Source organism: Maudiozyma barnettii (genome assembly GCF_903064755.1).
Source record: "Maudiozyma barnettii strain CLIB 1767 genome assembly, contig: KABA2_07, whole genome shotgun sequence".
Taxonomy (NCBI): Eukaryota; Fungi; Ascomycota; class Saccharomycetes; order Saccharomycetales; family Saccharomycetaceae; genus Maudiozyma; species Maudiozyma barnettii.
In genome coordinates this window covers 241,995-269,328 of record NW_024545244.1, presented here as the reverse complement: position 1 = coordinate 269,328, position 27,334 = coordinate 241,995, and the positions used below count along the sequence as shown (strand labels likewise).

Here is a 27,334-nt window from a genome sequence, read left to right as displayed (position 1 = left end):
TTCTATATTATCCACACGGATAAGATTGGGTAAACCAAGAGGTAAGCCATTGCACATAATTTTGCTGATATATCCTTTTGTGAATATTTCTGGATCACTATTTGTCTCTATCAAATTCTTCATAAGTAATAGAAAACTGTAACTACTTTTTAGAAATTAGAAATCCCTTATTTGGTATTATAAAACTGAGAACTTGCGTTATTCGAAATATCAAGTAACTGACATTAATTTGTATAATATCATTTTTGAGTCGTATCATGACGAAAAAACTTAGAAGGTAGGAGCCGAATTTACATATATATATTTGTATATAGACGATGGATTGATCATCACCAAAGTCATACCTAAAATAAATAAAATTGGCTTAAAATATGATAAAGTTAAAGTGTGAATTATCATGCATGCTTAAAGCCAGAGGAACTGTATTTTTCATAGAAATACTTGAACTTTATATATATTTTCAAAACTACATCGATACATATTTGAATGTACACTTATAAATATTATTAATAGGTGTTTGATATCAACATCGTCTTCATTTATTATAATTTACCCTTATTATTAACCTTCCTCAATTCGTATAATTCCATATATTCATCATCCATATGGCATCCACCGTGGGTCGAACGCAGCCCAACATGCGTCACCAGTTTTGTTGAATTTGGTGATGTCTGCCGGAGATGGAAAAATAAATTATTATCTTAATCATTTTTTGCATGTGAAATTATTTTAGTATTGTTGAAATGACGTTGCCATCATCGAGAAAGTTTAAGGTCCAGGCAACAACAATAACAACAACAACTGTCATTATTAGTTACGCATCACAATATCATCCCTAACGTTATTATTGACATATCATAAAATTTTAATTTTGCCATTATTATTTTTATTATCATTTCTCTCCACCAGTATAATAATAACAGACATCCCTAAAGATATAGAGAAAGCTCATCCTCATTGCTCACAAATTTCATGACTCACAAACCAGACCACAACCATCAAGGTAAAGGATTCACAGAAAATGGTTCACATATAAGTCATATACAACCACATAATGTCGAACTAGACAATCTCTTCGATCTAGATGCTGATCTTGACTTTGAGACAGCTTATCAATTGTTCAGTAATTTCGATAATTTACAAGAAAAAAGTATTGATGTATTCGCTAATGAGCAACATATTACCTCACCGCAATATCATAACCCGCCAGACAATGTATTCAGAGGTGCTACTCATCGATTACTTGCAGACCCTTTACACCAGAATCGTATTTCAACCCAATTTAATGAACATGAAACGATACCGAATTATGGCCATCATGTGAATAACGACCTAATACATGAACATAATAATGCAAATAAAGACTTATCGCATGTAGACACTACACCACACATGGTAGGAGGTGCTCTTGTTTTACAACATCAACCTAATAATCATAATATTTTAAGTCCGTCTCCTATACCTTCACCACAATTTTTCAATAATCACCCACATCTAAATCAAAATATACCGAGTCTCAGAAATGCTAGCCACTCTGCCATAGATTCAGATATGAAACATCAATATTTTCCTCAGTTACAACCTCAAAGTACAGAGGAATTATTGCAACAGATCAACGATACTCATATTCAAAGAGCAAACGATACATTATTAAGTACATTTGAATCAACAGCCATTGAGAATTTCTTAGATTCTTTAGTAAACAATCAAAAAAATATTATTCAAGAACACTCTGCAATTAAATCACCCAATGTGAAAAATGAACATCAACACAATGTAGTAGATGTTCCTCTTCAAGAAATTTCTCAAACAGAACCATTAAAGACTAAAGAAGAGCAAATTGTATCTCAATCATACGAAGAAGAATATAACTCTACTGAGGATTCGTCATATTTACAAGCACCAAATGATTATATACCACCACCATTAGAGATTCCTGAAATTACTATATCAAATGAAAAAATACCAATGAATCTTGTCGGTGATGAGAAGAAGATTAAAAAATGGAAACATGTTCAAGTAGAGAAAGCTAGGCGTGATTTTACTAAACAATCATTTGATAGTCTAACAGGAATGTTGAGTAAAGATATTGAAAGTAACACCAAGAGAGTTCCCAAATATTTGCTACTCAATGGTATCGTCGATGATATAAAAAGTTTATTAAAAGCAAATCATCAATTGGAGAAAATGTTGTACGATGAGAAATAAAAAGAAAGCAAATATGATTTTTTCTAATTTTCTATAAATAATAAAAACTAATATATATATACGCATATATGTCCTTATAGATTCATATCCTTAATTAACTGTGCAGCGATTTCTTTGTATTCCCAACTATCGCCTGATATTTTTTTCAAATGAATACCAATTAGATTCAAGAATTTAATCTTGGCAATAAAAATTTCAAACACGATTTTTTTCGATAACTCATTGACAATGAACGGGTGTTTATCATTCCACGTAATGGGTGAAGATATTGCAGTTTCCTGTTTAGAGGTTTCAGTGGTGACCTTCCCCGTAGATGCCATAACGTCAGTACTTGTAGGTGATACTGGCACCATTTGGTCTCTTTTGTGTGACGCATCTGTTATTAAACCAGGGATGAACTGATGTACTGTGTCAGTAGTAACATTCAGTAATTCTTCTTCTGATATTGTATCGAAATGTGAAGGGCTCTCCATGGATGTGCTTTCCACAGTCATGTCGTTAACCTGTGAATTGCCATTTTCTATCATATTTTGTAAAATATCAGTGTCAACGACATTCCCCAACTTGTATGCAGAACAGTGGAACCCGCCTTTAACCTCTTCGTATTGAATATTATTCTGATTAAGTGCATTAATTATTTTATATCGTACAACAGCTAGTGATTTTGATGATGTTGTTTGAACAGATAAAACACCAGTAGTAAAGAATGAGTTCGTGTATTGAATGGAAGGCATTGTATTAGGAGGTGCATCTTTGGCCATCTTAATAATAACTTTCTCCGATAATGTTTTATATTGCGAAACATTACTATTTGTTAAGTGGGGTTCCCTTGTTATCAACAATTGTCTCTCATTACCAACCGATTTAGACCGACCTTGTGGTATCTTCTTTTGATAAGTCTCAGGTGCAGTGAGTGGAACAACGTAGTCATCATCTTCATTTATTTCAAATGATTTATCGAATTCAACTTCTGGTGTTGTCTTCATTGCCGTAGTAACTTGTGGATTTATCTCTTCAATGTTATCGTTTGCAGTACCAGCACTGCGGAACCCACCAGAAAGTCTTCTTAACAATTTTTTTATTTTCTTTTTACCTTTGCTGGATTTACTTTCTCTTCTTTCAGGTTCTTTTCTAACAATAGTACTATCTTCTTGTATTACATAATCTACACTTGGATCATAATGTGTCTTTCTAGTTGGTGAAACATGAGGTTCTGACATGCGCCGTAGTTTCAATGGTAAATAACCGTATTTGTTATCTGGAACATAACCATTACCATTGTTATTAACAATATTTTGTTCACCACCACTCTGACCCGTGACTATACTTTGCCCAGTGGGTATTTTGGTTAACTTTGTATTATGTTTCATTCGTTGCATATATTCACTGGTTAGGTAATATTGTGACAACAACGGATGAAACGCTACAGTGGGCATTTCTGAATTAGTCATATGAGTCATTTCATCAGTTTCTAATATGGACCAATACACTTCTGATAATGTAACGTATTTAATGTCAGTAATGATTTCTTCTAATAAATTCTTTGTGAATTGTGCATTTTCCACTAAATTCAACCGTTCCATCTCCTGAAGGACATCCCAATCCAAAGTTTCCAATGTCAACGGAGGTCTACTTGGAATATTACATTCTATAGGTGTCATATACTGATCATTCATCCATTTATGATCTAATACTTTTTTTAAAGTTGCTCTTTTGTTTGGATCAACAACTAACATCTGTTTTAATAACGATTTCACATCCGATGTTACGAAATCTGGAAAAGTGTATTTCCCACGTTTAATCTTTTGATGTAATTTATGAGAATCAGAATCATCAAATGGTACTCTACCACATACTAGCACATAAATTATTACTCCGAAGGACCAAATATCAATTTCAGGTCCAATATATGGAGTAGCACATAATAATTCAGGTGCAGCAAAATATAACGACCCACAATAAGTTTTTAATAAAGATCTCGAATCATAAAAATTTGATAATCCAAAATCTATCATCTTTAATTCTCCTTTATTATCAATCATAATATTTTCAATCTTAAGATCTCTATGAACAATATTATTCTTGTGTAAATAGAGGAGAACACTACCAATTGCTCTCGCAAATTCCCTAGATTTCTTCTCTGTCAATAATCCATTTTGAATGATATAGTCTAACAATTGACCACCGTTAACATATTCGAATACTAAATAGTAATGGTTTGATAAAATATGCCATTCGTACAATTTACAAATATTTGGATGCCACATTAGTTGTCCAAGTACTGCCTCTCTAATGGTTCTTCTATCTCTCGCCTGTTCCTTTGCAAGGGCAGCTTCCCGTTCCTTTAATTCTTTCGTTGTTCGAGGTGAATGAACTTGTTCTTGCCTTAATAGAAACACTTTCAAAGCTCTATTAATCACCTTTACAGCAACGAGTTGTCCATCGCTCTCGTTCTGGGCCAACTTCACTTTCCCCATTGAACCTTGCCCTACTGTCTCCATGAATTTCCAATCACCGATCGAAGTTCTATGGAACCTAGCATGTCGTGTGGTTTGTGTATCTTTATAAATATAATTTTTAGGGGAACCTTCTAAGACTGCTTGTTTTGGTGGTAACTCTTGATAATCTTGCATCTCATGACCATGCTTATTTTGTTTAAATATAGCCAAAGAGGCAGGTGACTGGAATCTTGGAATAGTATCACTACCGTGGCCCTCTTCTGTACTGTCTGAAGACGGGAGTCGTTCCGGTAAACCTTCAGCTGAACGTGTAAAATAGTTAGGTATTGTAGTCATCGATATATCTGGATACTCCTATATGTATTGTTAAGGCAAACTTTGAAAGTCAGCTACGAAAAAACTGTAGTAACTAAAAGAAGGATATAATCCTTTGAAATACTTTTGAATTTCCTCCTTCATGATCTCTTTATATAGATAGATATATGTACACAGTCTCCATATCCATAAAAGAGGGACCAAATTCTGTCATAACAGCCGTGCGATGGTTCCGTCACTCCGAAAAGCTTTCAGAAATTCCGATATCTGCTGCTCGTGCCGAGTGATATTTCGGTAATTTCACCTTAAAGTAACCTTACAATTACAATGGATCATGTCGTGAATGTGTTAACATTATCATCTATATATAATATAATTACTTACTCATATACTGGATTTAACTGCTGAGTTGGGTTCTTCAGATATATCTGTCCCTGATTGACCTGGGATTGTAATTGTAGTTGTAGCTGTGGCTGCAATCTGGTCCTCTTCATTACTTTCTACATGTTTCAATTTTTTTGATGGTATATCTTTTTCAGTTTCATGCAATTCTTCTTCAACACCTTCTTCTTCAACATCTTCAACATTATCATCTGCTTCCTCTTCCTTTCCTTGGCTGTCATTGTCCCCACCATCGTCGGTTGTCTTCTGTTGTTGTTGTCTATGTACAGCCAAAATACGCTGAGCTTGCTGATATCCTAACATTTTATCCATAATAATATTTCTTAGACCAGGTAATCCAATATATTCCACCGACGCCAAAATGTCATCGGCACTACAACTACGTCTATTTTGTTCTCTTGCGATCTCTCTAGCAAATAGCAACAGATGGTTCACAAATATCGTGGCACTACGTTGCAAAGCAATGGCTGCATCCTTATTAATCACTAGACGTTTCTCGGCCTCTCCATCTGCCTGTCCATATTGTGCTACCTCTTTGGCAAGACTGGTGATCACACTACGTGGGAAGAGTAAATCCTCGATCGTGACGTTCTCTTGCTCCTTCATATATGACGTGCTTGGGTAGTTCCCTTGAGCATCCTTTCTCCATCCCTTTGGTGGCATTGTGTAATGTGTTTATGTGCTTGAGTAATATATGAGATGATATACTCTGTGGTGTACATTAATATACTTCAGTTCTCTTATTGTTATTGTTGTTTCTGCTGTTTCATATAGTTTATTTACTTCAAAATATGAAAAATTGACGCGTGAAATTTTCCAGCGGTGCTTCGTTTTTGATAGCAGACTGTGGTCGTTTTAGTATGAGGAATGATCGCTATATCAGTTGTTATGTAGAGACAGTTAAGTTATACACATACATCTTTCTTGAATTTTGATATTTAAGGTGTTATGTGGTAATAATAAGAACTACATTTTTTTTACAATGTCAGACTGTGCTTCGATTTCCCCAGTATGCTATCTTTAAACCAAGTCACAGTGTACTTCTGCTTCTACTGAAAAAAATTTTCTTAGCAAAATGTGCCCGTTGCCAGCGAATTTTTCAAAACCAATTTTTGATCAGAAATAAAAGAGAGAAGACTAAGAAGATATACATTTGCGATGAGCTTGACCATCTAGGCATATACAGTATCAAAGACATACAGCACGGAACTGCAAATATCCATGTTAAGAGCTGCGTTCACTAGATTTAGAGCCAATCTTGGCGGCATTGGTCGCAAACAAATTAATATCGATGACTATAATGTTGTCAAGGAAGGGTCTGCCAAGATTCTCTTTGAGAAGGAAGAAACTGTGTTTTACAATCCAATTCAACAGTTCAATAGGGATCTGAGTGTCACATGTATCAAGGCATGGGATAACCTATACGGATCCCGTAAGGGAAAGGGGAAGACATCTTTAAAGAAGGTTGAAGAAAATGATAACGGTGAGCCAGTTGCAAAGAGACAAAAAATCGAAAGAAAACCATATATAAAAATTCTAGAAGCATTATCTGCGACTGGTCTTCGTGCAATTAGATATGCTCATGAGATTCCTCACGTTAAAGAGATTGTAGCAAACGATTTGTTACCTGCTGCTGTGGAATCCATTGAACGTAACATTGAATATAATGGTGTCACAGATAAATGTAGAGCAAATTTAGATGATGCAAATGTATTGATGTATCGTAATAAATCAGAAAATAAAACATATAATGTTATTGACTTGGATCCATATGGTACAGTGACACCATTCGTTGATGCCGCAATGCAATCCATTGAAGATAATGGTCTTATGTTAGTAACATGTACCGATTTGTCTGTACTTGCTGGTAATGGTTACCCAGAGAAATGTTTTGCCCTGTATGGTGGTGTCAATATGGTCGGTCATGAATCTACTCACGAGAGTGCATTAAGATTGGTGTTGAACCTGTTAAGTCAAACTGCAGCCAAATATAAGAAGACTGTGGAACCATTATTAAGTTTAAGTATTGATTTTTATGTTCGTGTGTTCATTAGAGTCAAGACCGCCCCAATCGAAGTAAAAAATTTACAGTCAAAGACTATGATTACATACCATTGTTCTCAATGTGGATCCTACCATAATCAACCTTTGGGACGTATCACAGAACGTGAAGGTAAAAAGAATCCATCGAAGATTCAATTGAAATATAGTGTTGCTCAAGGCCCACCAGTAAATCGTAAATGTGAATTCTGTGGCGGAACATTCCATTTAGCAGGACCAATGTATGGTGGTCCATTACATAACCATGAATTTATCAAGGAAGTCCTGAGGATCAATCGTGAGGAACATGGTGATGAGATCTATGGGACAAGGAAACGTATTGAAGGTATGCTAACGTTAGCATCAAATGAGATCGCAGAGGCCCCATTCTATTTCAGTCCGAATCACGTGGCATCCATATTGAAATTACAGGTTCCTGCGTTGAAGACTGTAGTGGCTGGACTTGGTTCATTAGGTTATGATTGTTCTCTGACACACGCTCAACCTTCTACTTTAAAGAGTAATGCACCATGGGGTGCTATATGGTATGTCATGAGAGAATGCGATACTAATAAAGATTTAAAACAGAAATTAAGTAAGATGAAGAGTGGAACACCAGGTTATAAAATTTTAATGAATTTAGATGAATGGTTAAAGACTCAAACAATGTTTGACCAAGATAAATTATCATTTGAACAAAATGAACAAAGTGGTACAGTTGAAAAATTAAGAAAATTGAAAATTGTTAGATATCAAGAAAATCCAACTAAAAACTGGGGACCAAAGGCTAGACCTAAATAAGTATTAAAGCGGAGAGTAACAGAATATTAAATGTATTATTATTAGTTTTATTATCATTAAATATAGTATATATATGTATGTGAATATGTCTGTCAAAGACATTGTTTTTATTGGTTCATAATAAAAGAGATACCCAAATTTTTGTAATTTAGTTCTTTCAAAGGTTTATTTAATTTTCATATTTCTAGCACTTTTTCCTGCAAGTGAGGAATCTCTTATATCAATATTATGACTGCATATATATAATAATTAAGCATCAGCTAGACCAAAGCTAGTAACACTTTTGTAATAGTAGATAGGACCACACCAGAACAAAGAGACGGTGAATAGAGAGCCCCATCCCATAACACCAGTAGTGAGTCTTTTGAATTCAGAGGCAATAAATTTACCTGTTCTACCACTGTTAGCACGAGCGATAACATCAGATGAAGCGGTAGCCATGTTTCTCTTGGCTTGGAATTGTAACATTCTGGTACTTCTTAAAATTTGGTTACGTGCTAGCATTGTAGGATTATGTATATGTGTGTTTGTAAAAATAAATGGAGTTGTTATTAATTAATGAATTAAAATTATTGAGGTTGGATGTTTTACGAATTAAATCATAGAAGGCGTTGTAAGTATTAAAGACTAACAAGAACAGTTTAGTATAGCTACATTTTATTCCCATATATATATGTATATATATTTGAATATGAACATGGATATATAAGCAAACAGCACGAATAGGACTGTCGACCGAAACCTCCGGGGTGGCACAACTCTCTTAACTAACTCACTTTAAGATAAAATAAAGTACCTTTAAGAACAAACTGGTGACAGTCAATATATGTATCCACCGTAAGAGAATATAACGACGACTCACTTCCTTTATTAGTTAAGCAATAATATTTTCTCTGCCGGTTTCATCCAGCGTAAGTGGAACAAAATAAGAAGAAGAAATCTCCCCGGGACAGTCGCAGTTTTCTCGTGCGCAGCAGAGAAAACAGAGGGAGCCTGCGAACTGCGCGTGCGGCGGGCTGCCCTGCTTGTCTCGCCGGGTCTTAGGAACGCAGACGAATAGCAGGAAAGCGAAGAAGTATCAACAACATGTTTGCTATGCGTTGGTGGTTTTGTGTTTCACCAGTAGGTTTGTTTTGGGTTCAAGGTTTATTCTCTTGCTGGGACAAGGTTTTGTTTCTTTATATCTCCCGGAGGATAGTGGAATTATCGCTCAAGGTTGGAGGGAGGGGGATACTTAGACTATTTTGGTTAGTGAGTTGCGTTGATGTTGTTCTGTTGTTCTGTTGTTAGCTCGGGATATATTTGCTCTATCGAGAAGTTTTGAGCAAACCAATCTGATGTGTATCCAGGATGATCATTATCGTTATTTTCATTCTGATGACGAATTCCAATAACAATATTATTATTACCTCTACTATGCTGTCTTATTTCAAAGATATATGGTAAATATTCAATGACACCGCTTGCGGTACGTACTTGTAATATTAAATTGAATCTGTTACTTGACTTCTTAATACGTTGACTGTATAATTGTGTTGGTGTGAGGTGGGCTGCTTGAACTTCCCAGAGCGGAAACGTTGATAAATTAATTTGTGATCCATATAATGTGCCAATGAATATATGATCAACTTCTCCTTGTTGTTGTGCGGTTCTTTTATAGACCATTATACTAACGTCCTTTGATGATCCTATAACAATGGGTGAGGTGGAAGCTATATTCATTGTTGCAATATCTAATAGTTCAAATGATGTTAGATTATCCTCATGTGGGAATATAGTATGGTAATCCTTTTGAATTAAAAATGATTCGAATTTAGGGATAATAGATATGTTTATTATTTCAGTAGTAACAATTTGAGTAATTTCATTTAATATTCCATTGAATTCCTTCGAGATAAAGAAAAAATTGTCGTTATCATTAGACGAAAAACATACAAGTTTTAATCCTTCTTTAATATGTGGTACAGTGGTAGCCTCATCAAAATAATCTAAGTTTTTGTTTTTATGTTCATTATTGTTAGCATCATTGTCAGTTTTATTGACTTCTCGGACTTTATCTTCTAACCAATCTAAAAAATGTTTAATTATTCTTCTTGATCTATTATTTGTAGATATTATTTCATGTGTAGTCTTAAACATAATTTTAAATAACTCATATAATTTTGCGAGTTGTGACTCAAATTGTGTTCCATCTTCATCATCTGATATAGTATTATTATTATTATTATTATTATTGAACAATAGAGACAAAGAACCGGATATCCTCTCTAACGATATAAATACTCTTTCAAATGCATTAATAATGCCCAATTGTAATACTTCAGAACCATTTTCATACATTTTTGAAGATTTATCTCTCCACGTCTGTATATTTCTTTCTCCAATGGTATACTTTAACCAATCTGCTAAAGTCTCTTCGACCTCACCAGTAAATATCAACTGATTTAAATCGTCATATAGTTCTAATCTATCGTAAGATACGTTTGTAATCTTCTCTAAGAAATCTGTGTAAGGTTTAATTATTTTATCATGTAAGAACGTTATGTTGGTTTTTAAATATTGAATCAATTCTTGAAACTCTATAATATCATGTAGAAGAGACATATTGTTATTATTACCTAGTATCAAAGATAAATCGATTTCATGTCTATGACCTTCACTGTACCAGAATTGATAAATTCCAGAATCTTCATTTATTATTTTACAAACTTTTTGCCCTTGGCCATTATTCATGGTCTTCAATGATAGACTACCATTAAGTATGAAAGATACTTCATCATTTAATCCACTATGCATAATATGAAAATCCAGAACTTGTCGTTTATTTCCTTTTTTTTCATTGATTGGATCATTATCTATTTTCCTCCATTTCTTACTCACTAAATCAAAGGGTTCGAATTTAATAGTTTCGTTCTCCATAGAAAATTTTGTTAAGTTTGGGAAACTTTCTGATATATTCATAATTTTAATACCTTTATTGCTGGTGTTTACAAGCAATCTACTCCAATATGAACTATCTGAGTTTGTCAATCCCGTCCTCATAAACGAAATTAATTTGCCATTGTCATTAGTATCAATGAGTCGAATTGATCCATCATTGAACATTATCGAAAGATATCGCCCCAGGATAGTGTCCCAATGACACCCAACCAATTGAGTCCAGTCTCTAATATATGTCGATGAAATCTGTTGATCATCTGATCGTCTTTTAACTATGATGCTCTTGCCCTGCCGAGTTAAATACAAATCTTGTTCAGGGTCCTCGATCCGGTAGAATTCTTCCTCACTCATTTCAAATTTTGAACCGTCACTTTACATACAGAGGGTTACAGATATCAAGTTATTTGAATCCTACGATTGTTATAGATATGTGACGATAATCTCTATTTTCAGGAGGGACGTATACTATAGAGTTTGTTGTTGCTCGTCCCTACACTTTCATATATGAAACAAAAAAAAAACGTGTGAGAGAAGCATCGCAAAAGTTAGTCGACATTGTTCTATTATTTGAACAATACAGTTTCACAGAAGAACAGTAATTGAATAGTAAATTATTTGGGTTCGCATTGGAGTTTGATAAACTTCGTAATAACTGAAACTGTAATATTTCAATATTCATCAAATATTGCCATAAACATACAATGTTTAAGAAGGAACCACGTGTAAAAGCATTGAGTAATCTAAAGAACTCAGATCGCAAGAAACTATTAAAAACATTGCAAACTCAATTAAAAGTTGAAAATGTTCAGATTCCATCAGACTCTGAAATTAAACAGACAAATTTTACCACTCAAAACTCCATGGGAACTATCTATACTAATGATCAAAACACTCCTATTTTAGTTAAAGCCAAGAATCATGACACATTATATCCAACAGTTTTCACTTGTTGGTCAAACCCTGAGTTATTACCATTAATTAAAACACATGATTTAGTAATTCCACATCTTTATAACGGTGCAAACTTAATGGTTGCAGGTACATTGCCACCATTTGATAGTAGATTGACATCTGGTACCGTGTGCGGTGTTGTTAATTATACAAACCCCAGCGTTGTTATTGCTATTGGTGTGGTTGATATGGATCTAAGTCATTGTGATAATGTGGTTGGAAAAAAAGGTATTGCTGTGGAGATTATTCATCATTTGGAAGATTGCTTATTTCCCACTTTTAAGGTGAAACTGGAGATGCCTATCAATGATAGTATAGCAGACACTGAGGAGGATGAAGAAAAAGAAGAAGTTAAAGAGACAGCTGTGTTGAAGAAAGAAACAACACCTACACCAGAAACTTCAATAGATGAACTAGCTACTGTATTAGATAAACTTAGTGTAGAAGATGTGGATCATTTTATCACAAGGGCACTTTATTACACTATTGTAGTAGATGATAAAGTTGAATTACCAATGAATGCATCTAATTTCATTTCTAATCATATTATGCATAACCTTCCTGATGTGGACCATAATGAAGTCAATATTAAAAAATCATCATGGAAGAAAACAGTTAAATTTTTGAAACATTTTGAGAAACTTGGTTTTTTGAAATTGAAAGGTAAAGATGACAGTCTTGTAGTAACATCCTTAAACAAAGATAAAGATGAATTAAAATATTTCTCTAGTTACAAGATTGGTAGTGGTAAAAAACAAAACCCAGTTGCTAATTCTGCTGGACAAAATGGTGAAAAATTAGACGGTAAAGGTGATCTGATTTTGTCTACTATATATAAGCCTGTAAACCTAGGGAAGACTCTGATGACTATAGATGATACTCCATTAAAAAGATACTACTTATCGACTGAAGTAAGAGATGCAATACAGAATTATATCAAATTTAAAAATCTTGTAGATAACAAGAACAAAAAAATGATATTATTAGATGATTTATTATTTAATATGGTAAACATAAAGAAATCGCAAGCAGCTGTCGCTCCCCGTACTGTACCACGTTATGATGTCCTTGCTCCAATTTTGAAGAATAATTTTGGAGAGTTCTTTCAACTATACAAGAATGGTGGAACAACCCCTATCTTTAAAGAACCATTGAAAGGAGCCATGCCTCATGTAAAGATTGTTACCGAAATGAAGATTGGTCGTAAGATTATCACAAGGGTATCTAATTTCGAAATATTTCAAATTACACCTGAAGCGCTTGCTGCTGATCTAAGAAAGATATGTAGTGGATCTACGACTATTGGTGAATCTCTTACTTCAAAGAAGACAGCTGAAGTTCAAGTGCAAGGTCCTCATGGCAACTTGATCATTGATCATTTGAACAAGTTAGGTGTTCCTGGTAAATGGATCGATTTCGAGAACAAAGTCAAGAATAAAAAGAAACGTTAAAATCGTGTAAAAGTTTATATAATTACATAGATCTCTCTCACTGCAGACACTAATATTACCTTTGGACGATGTTACTTTCTCATTATTTCACTGTATACAATTGCAATAAACGTTTGTCATATTGTAAAGGGTTTCTCGACCAACAGCGTCAAAATGAAAAAAANNNAAAAAAAAAAAAAAAAAAAAAAAGAAAGTGAAACCGAAAGACCAACAAATGTTAGAAGTGAAAATATAAATGTAATAGAGATATATACAATATAATACATATCTAAAGGGAACTTACGAGATATAACAAGAGAGTTAATCAGAGTGAACACTACTGTAAATATATGTACACTATGATCAGCTCGTTTTCGGTACGTCCAGTGCTCCATGGATTGAAACAAACCCAGAGGTATATTTCTACCAGTTATACTTTATTAGCAGAAGAAGCCAGTGAATCTAATGGTGATAGTATAGTGACATTAGCCACACCAGTAAAGGTGTTGACAAAAGAACAACTTAAGAAAAAAGAATTACGTAAATTTCTAAAGAGTAAAGCGGATGCTAGAAAGTCAGCTTCAGACTATCCTTTATATATGGATATCCCTAGTGCATTGAGATATTTAAGAGCAGCAGAAGTAGGACAACCTTTTTCGCAACGTACTGTCTCGTTAACGACAATAATTGTCGGGGAGAAAGGTGTCCCTCCATTATATGGTAATATCAGTTTCCCAACTCCTTTGAGAAAGAGTAAAGTTGCTGTGTTTAGTAATGATGTTGAAAAACTAGAAGAATTAAAGAAAAAATATGATTTACATTTAGCAGGTGGTGTTGAATTAATAGCAGGTATTAAAGATGGTAATATAAAAATTGATTTTGATAAAGCATTTGCAACACCAGATATTATTAGTACGTTAACTGCTCAACTAGGTCGTGTATTGGGTCCCAAAGGTGTATTACCAAACGTCAAGAAAGGTACAGTCTCTGACGATCTTTTAACTTTGATTAGCGAAAATTTGGGCACAATGCCATTTAGAGAACGTAACAAATCTATTAGCATTGGTATCGGTAAGACAAATTTTAGTGATGAACAAATCATTCAAAACATTATTGCAGCAAGAAAGGCCATCAAAGAATCTATTACTACTCAAAAGGCTAAGAAGCAAAGTATGTTGAGTAAAACTACGTTGACTAGTTCGCATGGTCCTGGTTTGGTTATCGATTTCAACTAGTCTTAATATTTTCATTTTCTTTTCTTAAAGAAATTATTATGACTATACTTTCATATTTTTTTTATTACTTCTCACATGTACATACAAACAGCCAGAAAACCAGCAATATATATATCACTGTATATAATTATATGTATCCAGATATCGATTTTATTCATTCATAAAGTTTTAATCAAAGGCAGTCATCTAATGATATGTAAATGTTTATGATTATAGAATATACAATGGTTCTTGTTTTATATTTAATTAATTATTTTTTTTTATTTACAGTTATGTACAAAAGCTGCTAAACTAAAACGAAAAAGAAAGATGTAACATTTATTAATGCGTTAAATACCATCTTCCTTTATCTCTTCTGTTCTTTAAAATCTTTGATTTCAGTTTATCTTTAGCTCTAGCAAAAAAACCAAATTTTCTCTTTCTCTTTAATGTACTAGGTTGATAAGTATTACCCCTACTTTTAAATCTACGTTGTGAAAGCATCCCTAGAGGGTTCCATGTAGGGTGAAGTGTCTGTACACCTTGTAGACCACTATTTAATAGACCGGATCCAGTGGTGGTAAATGTCAATATGCTATTTAATCCATTATTTTTTGTAACAATTGTTCTTTGAATATTCATCGCTGAGGAGCTCCTGCTAAAGGAGTCACGCAGTATTGAACCACTGGCATATTTGAAGAACGACGACCACATCACAATGTGTATATATGTATGTATAATCTGTCTGACAATAGCAATAGCACGTCAGTGAATGTATTGCTTCTTTGTTTCAATAATTTGTAATCCCAAATGTCAAAACTCTCTTCAAATAAGTGAAGTTAATTGTCTTTTGGAAGATTTAGTTGCCATAATTTTTCTTTTCTTGAGAGAGCACTGGAAAGACCGACAGAAAACGCGACGGGGACACATGCGCTGTAAGTTTATCTTCCCTTGCCATACTTTTTTGTATTCACAATAAATAAATCAATAAATAAACAACCTGGATGATCGGTAGATATATAAACAAGTGGCACTAGTGAAGGATATCCACATATACTACCACAACAGAACTAAGAAGGTATTGGAGGAAATATGAGTACGAACGTGAACGTGAACAAGGAGAACGATGTGGGCCCTAGGACACCAAAGACGTTAATGAAGAAACAGATATACAACAACAACATTACTAATAACAAAGTGGGAAGATCCCAAGCTGCCAGAGTCAAGAGACTACCTCTTGCATCAAAGGACAGTAATCGTCACGGAATGGGGCCGGTGTCAGCGAAGGATAAAACTGGACTAACACGTAATGCATCGATACATTTCAAGAAATATGGATCTATTCTTTACCCTGAAACGACTAGTAATAATAACAATTCGAATGATAAAAGCTCGTTACCTAGAGTGAAAAGCTTAGTGTTGAAGGACATAGACGTTGGTGTTAATGATGATGATAGTACCAGTAGTGAGGATAATGAAGATATAGAGAGATCATTGAGAAATGGTAACTCTTTGCATAAAGGATTATTTTCTCAAGGAGGATTGAGTAGTTTATTAGAAGATAAAGGACAAGATCAGGAGATAGAACTTGGGCCTATATATGAAAAGGAATTGGAATATATACCTGATGGCATAGAGCCTTTACAATTGGCAGAGCTGCAGAAATTGAATGAAATATACATTCCGCCAATGTATTTACCTCTAGATGAAGAAGATAATGAGAGTGATAACAACAGTCACGATGGTCCAATGCTTATGAAATTACAATCCATAGTAGACGATAACGATGACAACGATGATGTTGATAACATTGATGAATTACCAGATCGTCATATAACTATACACCATCGTAACCTGAGCCCCGCCAACGACACATCGATCCTTTTACAGGATATCGACAGCATATACCATGGCAACGGCCTAGACTCAGACGACCTGGCCGACTTGCTCAGTTAGTACTAGAACACCAGGCACACATTTATTCCCTCGCTCTGAAAGTATCACGACCATTCCTTCATGCACTACAGACAGGTATTTACAAATGAACAATCACACACATACACACACATAAAATTTGCTCGCAAATCCGTTTATTCTGAGCTACCTGACCCCATGTCCATGTCATGGATCTTTCATCTTCTTCTTATGCAGTCATCGTAGCTAATCTGTGAAAGAAAAACGGAGCCAACGCTCAACGCTCAACGGCTGTTCCAGTGATTTGCTCGTACAAAATATGCTATTATATAATCCGCTCACTGAAACTGAAATTGTTTCTGCTATTAGTCAAACACACACAGAGACAAAGAGACGAAAGACAAAGTGATGGAAGACAGAGACCACAGAATAATAATAAAACTGAATTAAACAATTGTTCTTCCACAGATCCTAGTATCTTCTTTTTTCTTTCACTTTCTGTTAAGTTCAGGGTTTGTTATCGTTGTATATATATATGTATATATATAAGTAGAGTTACACAGACTTTGATATCACAACGTAAATCAGGTCCCAGTCTTTAATAGTATTATTGCATATTAATCTTCTTTTTAAGGCGAACAATTACAAACATAAGAATCTTCATATATATATATATATATCCCTGTTAATATAATGACAAAACTGGATTTAAATTTTGAACCTGCTCCTCAACTAGATCTAAAGGACTTGAATGAACATGTTCTGAAGGCAGAGTATGCCATTAGAGGTGCTATTCCAACAAGAGCCGAACAAATTCAAGACCAAATTAATTTGGACCCTGAATCCGTTCCATTCGATAAGATTACAACAGCTAATATAGGTAATCCACAACAACTACAACAGAAACCATTGACTTACTCCAGACAAGTTGTTTCTGTCTTACAATACCCTGAACTATTGCAACATCGTGATATGTTAGTGAAATCCGGTGCATTCAAGGTTGATGCTCTAAATCGTGCTGAAGTGTTACTAGGTAAGATCGGTGGATCTGTGGGTGCTTATTCTAGTTCTCAAGGTGTACGTGGGATTAGAGATACTGTCACTGAGTACATTACACGTAGGGATGATGGAGAACCTGCGTCTGCTCACGATATCTTCATGACTGATGGTGCCACTAGAGCTGTAACATATTTATTGTCATTGTTATGTAGAGGTCCTCAATACGGTGTTCTGATTCCAATTCCTCAATATCCTGTGTATACTGCATCGTTGACTCTTTATAATACTTCTGCTATTCCATATTATTTAGATGAAAAATCAGGTTGGTCGACAGATGCTGAAGAAATTGAAACACAAATTAAGAAAACTATTGATAATGGGATTAAACCTACTGTTATTGTTGTGATTAACCCGGGGAATCCAACAGGTTCTGTTTTGAAACCAGAAGTTATGGAAGACATTGTGACATTGGCTGCTAAATATGGTCTTGTAATTTTAGCTGATGAAGTTTATCAAGAAAACGTTTTCTCAGAAGAAAGAAAATTCTATTCTTTTAAGAGAGTATTAAGGTCTTTACAACGTCGTCATAAAACTATATATGATAATGTTCAATTGGCCTCCATTCATTCTACTTCAAAGGGTGTGTTTGGTGAATGTGGTCAAAGAGGTGGTTATTTGGAATTAATTGGGTTCAAAGATGTTGTCAGAGAAGAAATCTTGAAACTTGCTTCTTTATCAATATGTGCTGTGATTACTGGTCAAGCAATGGTGGATTTAATGGTGGCTCCACCTTTAGAAGGAGAAGCTTCATATGAGATGGATAAATCTGAAAGATTGGCTATACATAACACGTTGAAACAAAGAGGTGAATTGTTATTCAAAACATTCCAAGAATTGGAAGGTATAGAATGTCAAAAGCCTCAAGGTGCAATGTACTTGTTCCCAAGATTATATTTCTCACAAAAGGTTTATGATGCTGCTAAGAAAGCTGATTTACAACCTGATGAATTTTATTGTCATGCTTTACTTGAATCGACAGGTATATGTGTCGTCCCAGGAACAGGTTTCGGTCAAGAAGAAGGTACATGGCATTTAAGAACTACGTTTTTGGCTCCTGGTACTGAATGGATCCAAAAATGGAAATCATTCCACCAAGATTTTTGTAAGAAATACGCCAAGTAAATATATAAAATAGCATGTTGATTATAGTTATTTAATTGTAAAATTTTATAATTAATTACCTTCAATGTTGTTGTTTTCTCTTTTATTATTTATCGCATATGTACAGACGTCATATTTCCATGGAGACTCCTTCTGATTTAATTTCATTCTTTTTAGATCGTTTCTTCTCTGGGATGGTACTGTTCTGTGTACTAGTTCGTTTGTTACTTAAAATAGGTGTTTGTACCATTGTGGTGTCACCACTTATATTGGTATCACCGTTCTCTATTTCGTTTTCATTCTCAATTGTGTTGATAGGTATCATTCCGGTTAAAGTCTCAGGGTCCTGTTCCATCTCTGTCGGTTCTTCTTCTTGAGGTGCTTCATCCTCACTTTCCTCCATGTCCAGTAATTTCTCGTCAGATACCTCGATGTAAATAAGACCCTCACCTGCTTTGACCACAGACTGTGATTCAGAATCCTCAAGAATTTGTTCCACTTTATCCTTGAATTTTTGGCCAATTTCATGAATTTCACTACATATAATATCACTTGGTGTAGCACCGGCACGATCACTAAATGATCTATTATGTTCCATTACACCATACTTCAAACACATATTCCAATCCTTTAAACATTCTGCCTCATGGAAGTTCAATCTACGTTTGAATTGTCTGACGCCAGCAGAATGAAATCCCTTCATTCTTTTCGTCCCTAGACCAATTTTCATTTGAAACTTAGAAGCAATCTTTTCACAGATATCAAACATATCATTCTCAGGGATAGAGGTTGTCTCGATAAATATAGGTTGTCTCATTAGGGACAGTAAGAACCCACTCATCACAGATACAATCTTATTAAATTTCAATCCTTTCACTGGATACGCCCATACAAATCTTGAGTGGTAATCTCTTGCATACAGAATATGACTATATTTTCCTTCTATCTTTTGATCTTTGAATGGTTCCACAAGTTCAATATGAATCCTTTCCAATGGCATTAAGGTCTTGTAAATATTTCTATGCTTAAACTTCTCTAGTCGCTGAATTTTTTGCTCAGGATTACAAATTGAACAGTATTGTATTGCTTTATTTACTAGGTCCCTTGTGATATTAGAATAGAAATCAGCCAAGCTTTGAAACACACCGTTGTACGTACCATGGTCGTTCATGAAATGGCATCCCATAATCATATCAAAGACAAACACAGGTTCACATACAACTCTATCATTTCTCAAATGGTCATGAATTAAACCGTTGTAATCTAAATAGTATCTTCTTTTCAAAAAGATGAATTTTGGTTCGGCTGCCAATCTAGTCAATTTGGGGTTCAATGCAGCAATTGTAACTGGGGTTAAATCATTGGTTCTGATTAACTCATATGTCTCTTCATTTAGATGACCATTAAGATTACATTGATAATTCATAATTTCTCTTTCACCTCTTCTCAATAATTCCTCATTTAATCTTTCCGTTATGTATTTCGTACATTTATAACCCATGAGTGGTACTCTGTACGTACCTTTGGCAGAGAATGGTTCAATAACAATATCACCTGTTTGATTACGGATAACACGTTCGGTTTCCATATTTGTTGTCTTTAAACTGAATGTTTCTGCATCGGTTGGTTTTGGGTTACCAGCATCTTGAGAATTATCTATGGTATCATCTTTTGTTTTATCTTTAGATTTTGATGAATCTGTCATATTTTTGAAGTTTTATATGATATATTAAGTCCCTAAAATTATAACAATCTTGGCTTAAAATTAATTTATATATATTTATATATATGTGTTGTTATCTGTTTAGAATTCGAAGTTGATTCATCTCATTCCCTTTTAAGTATAATGCAATCTTAAGCTTCGCCTGAAAAATTTTCGGCTCTTACCAATCGCTTCTTAAATGACTTAGTACTTAAACCTGAAAATGTTGATATGAATCAAACCTACATAAACAAAATAACATCTAATCCAACCGTGGTTTCTTCCTTAGATTGTAGTGGGGATGTAACCAGAACAGGAATTGTTTATTAATGTTATTTAATGAGTAGTTTTATATATGTATATATTCATTTATTGTTGTTTCTTCTCATCTTCTACAGAAGTCACTTGGGAACTTTTAATGGTGGACATAGCGATAAGTAACCAAGCTGGGAACCAACCTATACATATTAAGAACCAAGTCCAACAACTTAAATCATTCCATGCCAAAATTAAATCATAGAAGACATCTAAATATTTTAAGTCGGAATCAATTACGTTGGAAACTATTAAAATGGCGAAAAATGGGTTGGATAAAGTCAAGTATAACATATTTTTGATTGCGATTGACATATTCGCAATATATCTTGATTGTTGTGTCTGTACCAATGTCATGGGGAATGAAAGAATACCCATCATAAATGCTAAGGGAAAATTGATGACTAGCAAAGATGTCAATACTAAACTCATGTATAGATATCCAAAAACTCTGATTCTATAGGTTAATGGTTCCTTAAAAAAGGATACGGGTTTTCTGATGAAATACGGTACTATTGTCAGTAATATGTTGAGTCCGATTAATAATCCTGGATTTGGCGCATATATAAATAATTGCGACAAGAAATATGAAGAGGCTAACGTAATCGATAATATCATTAATGATAGTAAACTCTCTTTGTTAAAAAACATAGGGGGACCAAATGGAGTATTTACAAGTGCATCTAAGGAAAACGTTGCATATACAACAGATATTATCACTGCACTTGGTAAGTAACTACTGATAGAAACAAAATTTCTTGGTGCTAGTATTAAATAGAAGAAGAAAGATTGATGAAACTTCTCCAGTAGGTTATTCACAGCTCTAAATATACCCTCTGAAACACGGCCAAATGAAGTTATGTCGATATTACCTTCAGTACCACATGCCTTCAACGTAACTGCTTGAATTCTCCAGCCACTAAAGGCCTCATTGCCGTGTACTCTCTTGACACCAGCGAATGTAGAGTCTCTAATGCCTAGTAACATCGTCTTTAATCTTGGAAAATATCCATCGTCATCAATTGTATCCTTAGGTTGGCCATTTAACGATACTTTCATCCCTTCGTGTTGAGTAATTTTAATTGCAACATTTAGAAGATCTAAATTTGGAAGTTCACCATTTAGGCCATCGTAATATATCTCAACGTAATCCAAGAAATCACTATCGCTTGCATAGTCGATATTAATTGCTGCTTCAATAGAGCCACCAGTTAAATCCAAAGAGGTGTGGTACGCTTCCACCCATGCTCTCAAAGAATCTCGTGGATTTTCGCTGAAAACGATAATCAAGTTCTTCGACCACACAGGCCAACGTGAAAAATATCTTAGTAATCCAATACCGAGAGCAGCACCTCCTACATTAAATTCATCATCACCATTGTACCAAGGTATGGATAGAACGATAGCCTCAGTACCATCACCCCTTGGTGTGTGCAATATACCATATAATGTATCCTGGTGTTCCTCATTATGGTATATACTAGTCTTAATACCAAAATCCTGTAGCCACGATTCGACCTCCAGGTTTCTTTCTTTTGCTGTAGCATTATTCTTGACAAACTCTTCAATTTGAGAACGATATCCTCTTACAATGTTCCATTCCGATTCCCTGAAGTAACTATATGCTTGAGATGGCATTAAAGCATTTTCTGAGATATATGTTCTTCTGTATTGACCATCCATTGGGATTATAGCTATCATGATTAAACTTATAAGCATCAGTAATTTTGCAACCTGTGGGAGTTGTTTCAAAAACTTCGGAACTAGTCCCAAAACAATGACCTTCCTATGAAGATTTGTTAATAGGCCCATGTTTTTCCTTTACGTGTTAAACTTACTATAGGTATAGATTTTGTATAGAAGGACCGAATCAACAATTTAATCTAGCTTGCAGAGCTATATAATAGATATGATTACAAAAACAACTTATAGTTGCAAGCGGGTCCCTTTAACAGTGTAATTTCAAACGTGTTGCTCTTTGTTGGTTGTTTGTTATTCGTTATTCGTTGTGATGCGAGCTGTGAGCAGTTTGTTGTTCATCGAGGTTTCGCGCGAGTGAAGGAATTGGTCTTTATCACATTTAAAGAGATTAATATATAAAGCATATAGAAAGTAACGGTTAGGATTATAATAAAATCTTAAAAGTTTCTAAGATGTTGTCGTTGAGAATGAAAGGGGTATCCATGGAAGCATTATATTAAGTATAGCCTTGTTTCCGTTTAAAGAAAATATTAGTGTTTGGTCTGTGTGTAAATGAGTAATACCTCCAATACAAAGGGACCATTTTATATTGGTGTAGATGTGGGTACAGGTTCAGTAAGAGCATGTCTCATTAACAATACTGGTAAAATCTTAAGTCTTTGTGAAGATGGTATTGAGAAACAAGAATTGATACAGGAACATATCACTCAATCTTCTACAGAAATTTGGAACAAAATATGTTTTTGCGTTAGAGATATCCTCAAACAATCATTAGTGGATATTTCTAAAGTGAAAGGTATAGGCTTTGATGCCACCTGTTCTTTGGTAGTTGTAGATAAAACTACACATGAACCAATTGCAGTTGGTCCTAATTTTCTCAACTCAGATCAAAATATCATATTATGGATGGATCATCGTGCTCCTAAACAAACAGATTTTATCAATAAAACTGGCCATAAATGTCTAAAGTATGTAGGTGGTAAAATGTCGATTGAAATGGAGATTCCAAAAATCAAATGGCTTAAGGATAACTTACCCACTGGAACTTTCGAAAGATGCAAATTCTATGATTTATCTGATTTTTTGACTTTTAAAGCTACTGGTAACCAAGCAAAATCATTATGTGCTGCTGCTTGTAAGCAAGGTTTTTTGCCATATGGAGTGGAAGGATCTATTACAGGTTGGTCTCCTGAATTTTTGATGAAAATTGGTCTAGAAGAATTAGTAGAAAATGATTTTGCTAAACTAGGTGGACCACTTACTAGTGAGGAATCTAACAGAGGAAAATCGAGATATCTTTCTGCAGGTAATTATATTGCAGGGCTCTGTAACTCCTCATCAATTCAATTAGGTCTTACAACAGAGTGTATCGTAGGATCTGGTATTATTGATGCATATGCAGGTTGGGTTGGAACAGTTGCAGCAGTGTCAGAATTGGATCAAGACATGAATACTAATCTTTCTGAAACAAAATCAGTGGATGACGCTATTGGAAGGTTGGCAGTTGTTGCTGGTACTTCGACATGTCATATTACTTTATCAAGGAAACCTTATTTTGCTGAAGGTGTATGGGGTCCATATAAAGATATTCTAATCAAGAATTTTTGGTGCGCAGAAGGTGGTCAAAGTTGTACAGGTGAGTTGCTTGCACATATATTGAGTTCTCACCCAGCTTATGGGGAATTGAAGAAACTTGCTAAAGATTCTAGAGTTTCAGTTTACGACTATCTAAACACACTTCTGGCAGATATGGTTAATGAAAGGGGAGAACGTTCCATATTAGCATTAGGAAAACATATATTTTTTTACGGTGATTTGCATGGCAATAGGTCACCATTAGCAGATGCAACAATGACTGGTTCAATAATTGGATTAACAATGGATACTACGATAAATGATCTGGCTTTGAAATATTTGGTTACATGTGAATTCATCTCTCAACAAACGAGACATATCATAGAAAAAATGACTAGTTCAGGACACCACATAAAAGCCTTATACATGTCTGGTGGCCAATGTCGAAACAGTCTACTGATGGATCTCTTAACTAATGCAACTGGTTATCCCGTGGTAATTCCACGATATATCGATTCAGCAGTAGTATTTGGTGCAGCATTGTTGGGAGCCTCCGCAAGCAACACTTATGAACAAAATAATAATGCAGAAAGTGGTGATATTTTATGGGATACCATGAGATCAATGACAAAATCTAGTAAGGTTATTAAACCAGCCAAGAATGGTAGTGCTGATAGACTATTGTTAGAGGTAAAATATAAGATTTATCTGAGAATGGCGCAAGAACAAAAGGATTATCGAACTATGGTTGACACCCTCGAAGAACATCATATGTAATTTATTTACACATATTATGAACAATCACGCATTAGGTACAATATTTATAGTCTAATTTGATTCATCTAATCAGTTATTATATTAGAGATGTGTATGCATATATAATGGTGTGAGGTATTTTTCATTTAATGAGGAATTTTAAATGCAATAATTGGTCTGTTAGTCTATTTCTCGGTCGTACTATTCAATGGGTAGTTTCTTCATTTGTATTTTTCTCCCGGTTAGATAGCTGATCTCTTAGTTTATATAAAATTAAATTCTTCCTGGTGGCTAAGGAAAGATCGTTGTAATCATCTTCAATGTCATTCAAACACCAAGCGACTTGTCTCCATTGTTTCTTATCTGCCCATTTTTTTGCTGCAAGAAGTCTGAAGAACGCAGCTTTACGTTTTCTTGTTAGACCTTGGGCGACTAAATCATAATTTGACGTCTCAGATGTACTATTTACTTGATTGTTGGGCTGCATGGTAAGTTCATTTTCAAAAATTTCGTGTTTCTGTAGTTTCAATTTTGCCTTTCTACTATTGTCATTTTCAACCTTGTGGCGAATTCTAGGGTCCAATCGTAGGCTGTAACAGTCGCTCAGTCTCTCCCATATCATTATTTGTGAGCAAGGACCTAATTTACATTCACTTAAAATCAGTTCTAGGTATTCAATTGCGTACGGTGTCGAAGTCCAAGTATCACTTAGTGACAAAAATAATTCTGCAGCTAAAATCATACATCTAGTTTCGTAAGAACGGAAAGGTTCAGTAGATGAGCTTCCATCTTCTCTCTTTTGGGCTCTCATTGATGACATATCATATGTATCCAATGCATTATCCAACAAAGGTACTATATCATTCTTAATCATTTTAACAGTAACGATACTTTGGGCACCCATCAATAATGTTATAGCTTCCCATTCCAGGCAGGTCGCCATATATTTTGGATACTCTTCTAGTTCGTGACTTAATGATTCGTATGTAGTATATGCATTCTTAAAATTGGATGTCATCATAGACCAATCAGCTAATTTCCTTAGGAGGAATTCAGTCGATGAGGAAGCAAAATATAGATTACCATTAGCATCTTTTACTAAGGTACTACTTTGCTGGTGAGTATTCTTGGAGATAAATTTTTTCATCCATTTTGAACCATGGAATAAAGACCTCCTTGGTTGCATTACACTATCTTCCCAGAAAGAAATTTTTCTGTGCATAAAGGGTAATAATAGGTCATGAACTAATTCATCTAATATATCATACACGGAATGTACTAATTTTAATGGTAATTTTGTATCCTCTTCTATTTGCGTAAAGTAAATCATTTCATCCAAAGAAGACATGATCGGCTGGTGTAACTTTACCTGCAGAGTTCCTTCAATTTGTGTCATCCATAATGGGAGTGTTATCGTTTCAACAAATAATTGTTTTTTGAATTGTTTTGTCAGTGAACTACACAACTCAATCTGTTCTATGGAAGTCGGATCGTAGCAAAGTAAAAATACAGGCAAAATATCATTAGTGTTTATAAAAGCTGGAAAGTTTTCGATGTTTCTATTCAAGTTTTTGAAGCTTATCAAAAGATCTCTACCGTCTTCATATGTTTGACCTTTAGATATGTCTAACGCGATTAGAGAAACTATTGGGTGGTTAAATGATTCATATGGGGATAAAGATGTTGTTGATGATATTGCTAAAGAAAAAAATGTATGGTACAATGATTTTTTCAATAATTGATCGGGTGTCTCATCAGTGGTATGTTTCTCTATCATCTTTAAATAATTCTCTAAGAATACTTCAAGTGAATGATAATCAAATAGCATATCGTTTGTTTCCCTTGTATTCAATAAATCAGCTAAAGGTTTTGTGAATCTTATATATTGAGATTGTGTAGCATCTCTTTGAAAAAGACTGTTAGATCTACTTCTGTTTCTTCTTCTATTATTGTTTTTTGTAACGTTCAAAGTCGAGGTACTCTTTTGAGTATCTATTTCAATATTCGTCTGTTGATTTTTAATTGAATCTTCTTCTGTCTTAATAATTGTAGAATGATCAGAAGTGTTTTCCTCATTCGATGTTGCATCGGTGTTAGTATATTCATTTACTTGGTCTCTATCAGATACACAACCACCAAAGAATCTTAGCATCATATATAAAGAATCAATGTTATATGTTTCGCTTATATGTTCATCAAGTATGGGTGTGGATGTTACGGTTATCACAGGTGATATGGCATGTAATAAAATTCTTCTCGATATCTCTGGTATGACATTTTCGTTGCAGTAGTCTAAATGAAACAATAAGTTCATATAATGCTCATATGTAAAATTCTTCATAATTCGGCGGAGGTTTTTCTTTCTATTAGCATTTGAAAGTTGCTGACAAGTATGGTTTGCTATTGGAAATATCTAACGTAACCTAGTGAAACGATGGTATTATTATTTAA

The 27,334-nt window shown here is 34.4% G+C and overlaps 14 protein-coding genes across 14 annotated transcripts; 7 read left to right on the top strand and 7 right to left on the bottom strand.

The window, feature by feature from the left end:
• Window positions 1–972: 972 nt before the first annotated feature.
• Window positions 973–2,208, top strand: INO2 (Ino2p; the record flags this gene model as incomplete). The annotated part of the gene is made up of 1 exon (XM_041551623.1): window positions 973–2,208. One exon carries the CDS (start codon window positions 973–975, stop codon window positions 2,206–2,208), a length of 1,236 nt encoding a protein of 411 aa, XP_041407557.1.
• Window positions 2,209–2,282: 74 nt separating this feature from the next.
• Window positions 2,283–5,003, bottom strand: KIN1 (serine/threonine protein kinase KIN1; the record flags this gene model as incomplete). Its single annotated transcript, XM_041551622.1, has 1 exon — window positions 2,283–5,003. One exon carries the CDS (start codon window positions 5,001–5,003, stop codon window positions 2,283–2,285), a length of 2,721 nt encoding a protein of 906 aa, XP_041407556.1.
• Window positions 5,004–5,366: 363 nt separating this feature from the next.
• Window positions 5,367–6,047, bottom strand: DPB4 (DNA polymerase epsilon noncatalytic subunit; the record flags this gene model as incomplete). The annotated part of the gene is made up of 1 exon (XM_041551621.1): window positions 5,367–6,047. The coding sequence occupies one exon, from the start codon at window positions 6,045–6,047 to the stop codon at window positions 5,367–5,369; it is 681 nt and encodes a 226-aa protein (XP_041407555.1).
• A 558-nt stretch (window positions 6,048–6,605) lies between these two features.
• On the top strand, window positions 6,606–8,225 carry TRM1 (tRNA (guanine26-N2)-dimethyltransferase; the record flags this gene model as incomplete). The annotated part of the gene is made up of 1 exon (XM_041551620.1): window positions 6,606–8,225. The coding sequence occupies one exon, from the start codon at window positions 6,606–6,608 to the stop codon at window positions 8,223–8,225; it is 1,620 nt and encodes a 539-aa protein (XP_041407554.1).
• Window positions 8,226–9,473: 1,248 nt separating this feature from the next.
• On the bottom strand, window positions 9,474–11,516 carry APC4 (anaphase promoting complex subunit 4; the record flags this gene model as incomplete). The annotated part of the gene is made up of 1 exon (XM_041551619.1): window positions 9,474–11,516. One exon carries the CDS (start codon window positions 11,514–11,516, stop codon window positions 9,474–9,476), a length of 2,043 nt encoding a protein of 680 aa, XP_041407553.1.
• Window positions 11,517–11,866: 350 nt separating this feature from the next.
• Window positions 11,867–13,567, top strand: TMA64 (Tma64p; the record flags this gene model as incomplete). Its single annotated transcript, XM_041551618.1, has 1 exon — window positions 11,867–13,567. One exon carries the CDS (start codon window positions 11,867–11,869, stop codon window positions 13,565–13,567), a length of 1,701 nt encoding a protein of 566 aa, XP_041407552.1.
• A 338-nt stretch (window positions 13,568–13,905) lies between these two features.
• MRPL1 (mitochondrial 54S ribosomal protein uL1m) lies at window positions 13,906–14,781 on the top strand (the record flags this gene model as incomplete). The annotated part of the gene is made up of 1 exon (XM_041551617.1): window positions 13,906–14,781. One exon carries the CDS (start codon window positions 13,906–13,908, stop codon window positions 14,779–14,781), a length of 876 nt encoding a protein of 291 aa, XP_041407551.1.
• A 321-nt stretch (window positions 14,782–15,102) lies between these two features.
• Window positions 15,103–15,474, bottom strand: MRX14 (mitochondrial 54S ribosomal protein bL34m; the record flags this gene model as incomplete). The annotated part of the gene is made up of 1 exon (XM_041551616.1): window positions 15,103–15,474. The coding sequence occupies one exon, from the start codon at window positions 15,472–15,474 to the stop codon at window positions 15,103–15,105; it is 372 nt and encodes a 123-aa protein (XP_041407550.1).
• A 378-nt stretch (window positions 15,475–15,852) lies between these two features.
• On the top strand, window positions 15,853–16,716 carry PDS1 (securin; the record flags this gene model as incomplete). The annotated part of the gene is made up of 1 exon (XM_041551615.1): window positions 15,853–16,716. The coding sequence occupies one exon, from the start codon at window positions 15,853–15,855 to the stop codon at window positions 16,714–16,716; it is 864 nt and encodes a 287-aa protein (XP_041407549.1).
• A 651-nt stretch (window positions 16,717–17,367) lies between these two features.
• KABA2_07S02596 (uncharacterized protein) lies at window positions 17,368–18,855 on the top strand (the record flags this gene model as incomplete). The annotated part of the gene is made up of 1 exon (XM_041551614.1): window positions 17,368–18,855. One exon carries the CDS (start codon window positions 17,368–17,370, stop codon window positions 18,853–18,855), a length of 1,488 nt encoding a protein of 495 aa, XP_041407548.1.
• Window positions 18,856–18,964: 109 nt separating this feature from the next.
• On the bottom strand, window positions 18,965–20,539 carry FOB1 (replication fork barrier binding protein FOB1; the record flags this gene model as incomplete). The annotated part of the gene is made up of 1 exon (XM_041551613.1): window positions 18,965–20,539. One exon carries the CDS (start codon window positions 20,537–20,539, stop codon window positions 18,965–18,967), a length of 1,575 nt encoding a protein of 524 aa, XP_041407547.1.
• A 366-nt stretch (window positions 20,540–20,905) lies between these two features.
• Window positions 20,906–22,663, bottom strand: GAA1 (GPI-anchor transamidase subunit GAA1; the record flags this gene model as incomplete). The annotated part of the gene is made up of 1 exon (XM_041551612.1): window positions 20,906–22,663. The coding sequence occupies one exon, from the start codon at window positions 22,661–22,663 to the stop codon at window positions 20,906–20,908; it is 1,758 nt and encodes a 585-aa protein (XP_041407546.1).
• A 441-nt stretch (window positions 22,664–23,104) lies between these two features.
• KABA2_07S02530 (putative phosphotransferase) lies at window positions 23,105–24,904 on the top strand (the record flags this gene model as incomplete). Its single annotated transcript, XM_041551611.1, has 1 exon — window positions 23,105–24,904. One exon carries the CDS (start codon window positions 23,105–23,107, stop codon window positions 24,902–24,904), a length of 1,800 nt encoding a protein of 599 aa, XP_041407545.1.
• A 184-nt stretch (window positions 24,905–25,088) lies between these two features.
• Window positions 25,089–27,224, bottom strand: TRS85 (Trs85p; the record flags this gene model as incomplete). The annotated part of the gene is made up of 1 exon (XM_041551610.1): window positions 25,089–27,224. The coding sequence occupies one exon, from the start codon at window positions 27,222–27,224 to the stop codon at window positions 25,089–25,091; it is 2,136 nt and encodes a 711-aa protein (XP_041407544.1).
• Window positions 27,225–27,334: the final 110 nt, after the last annotated feature.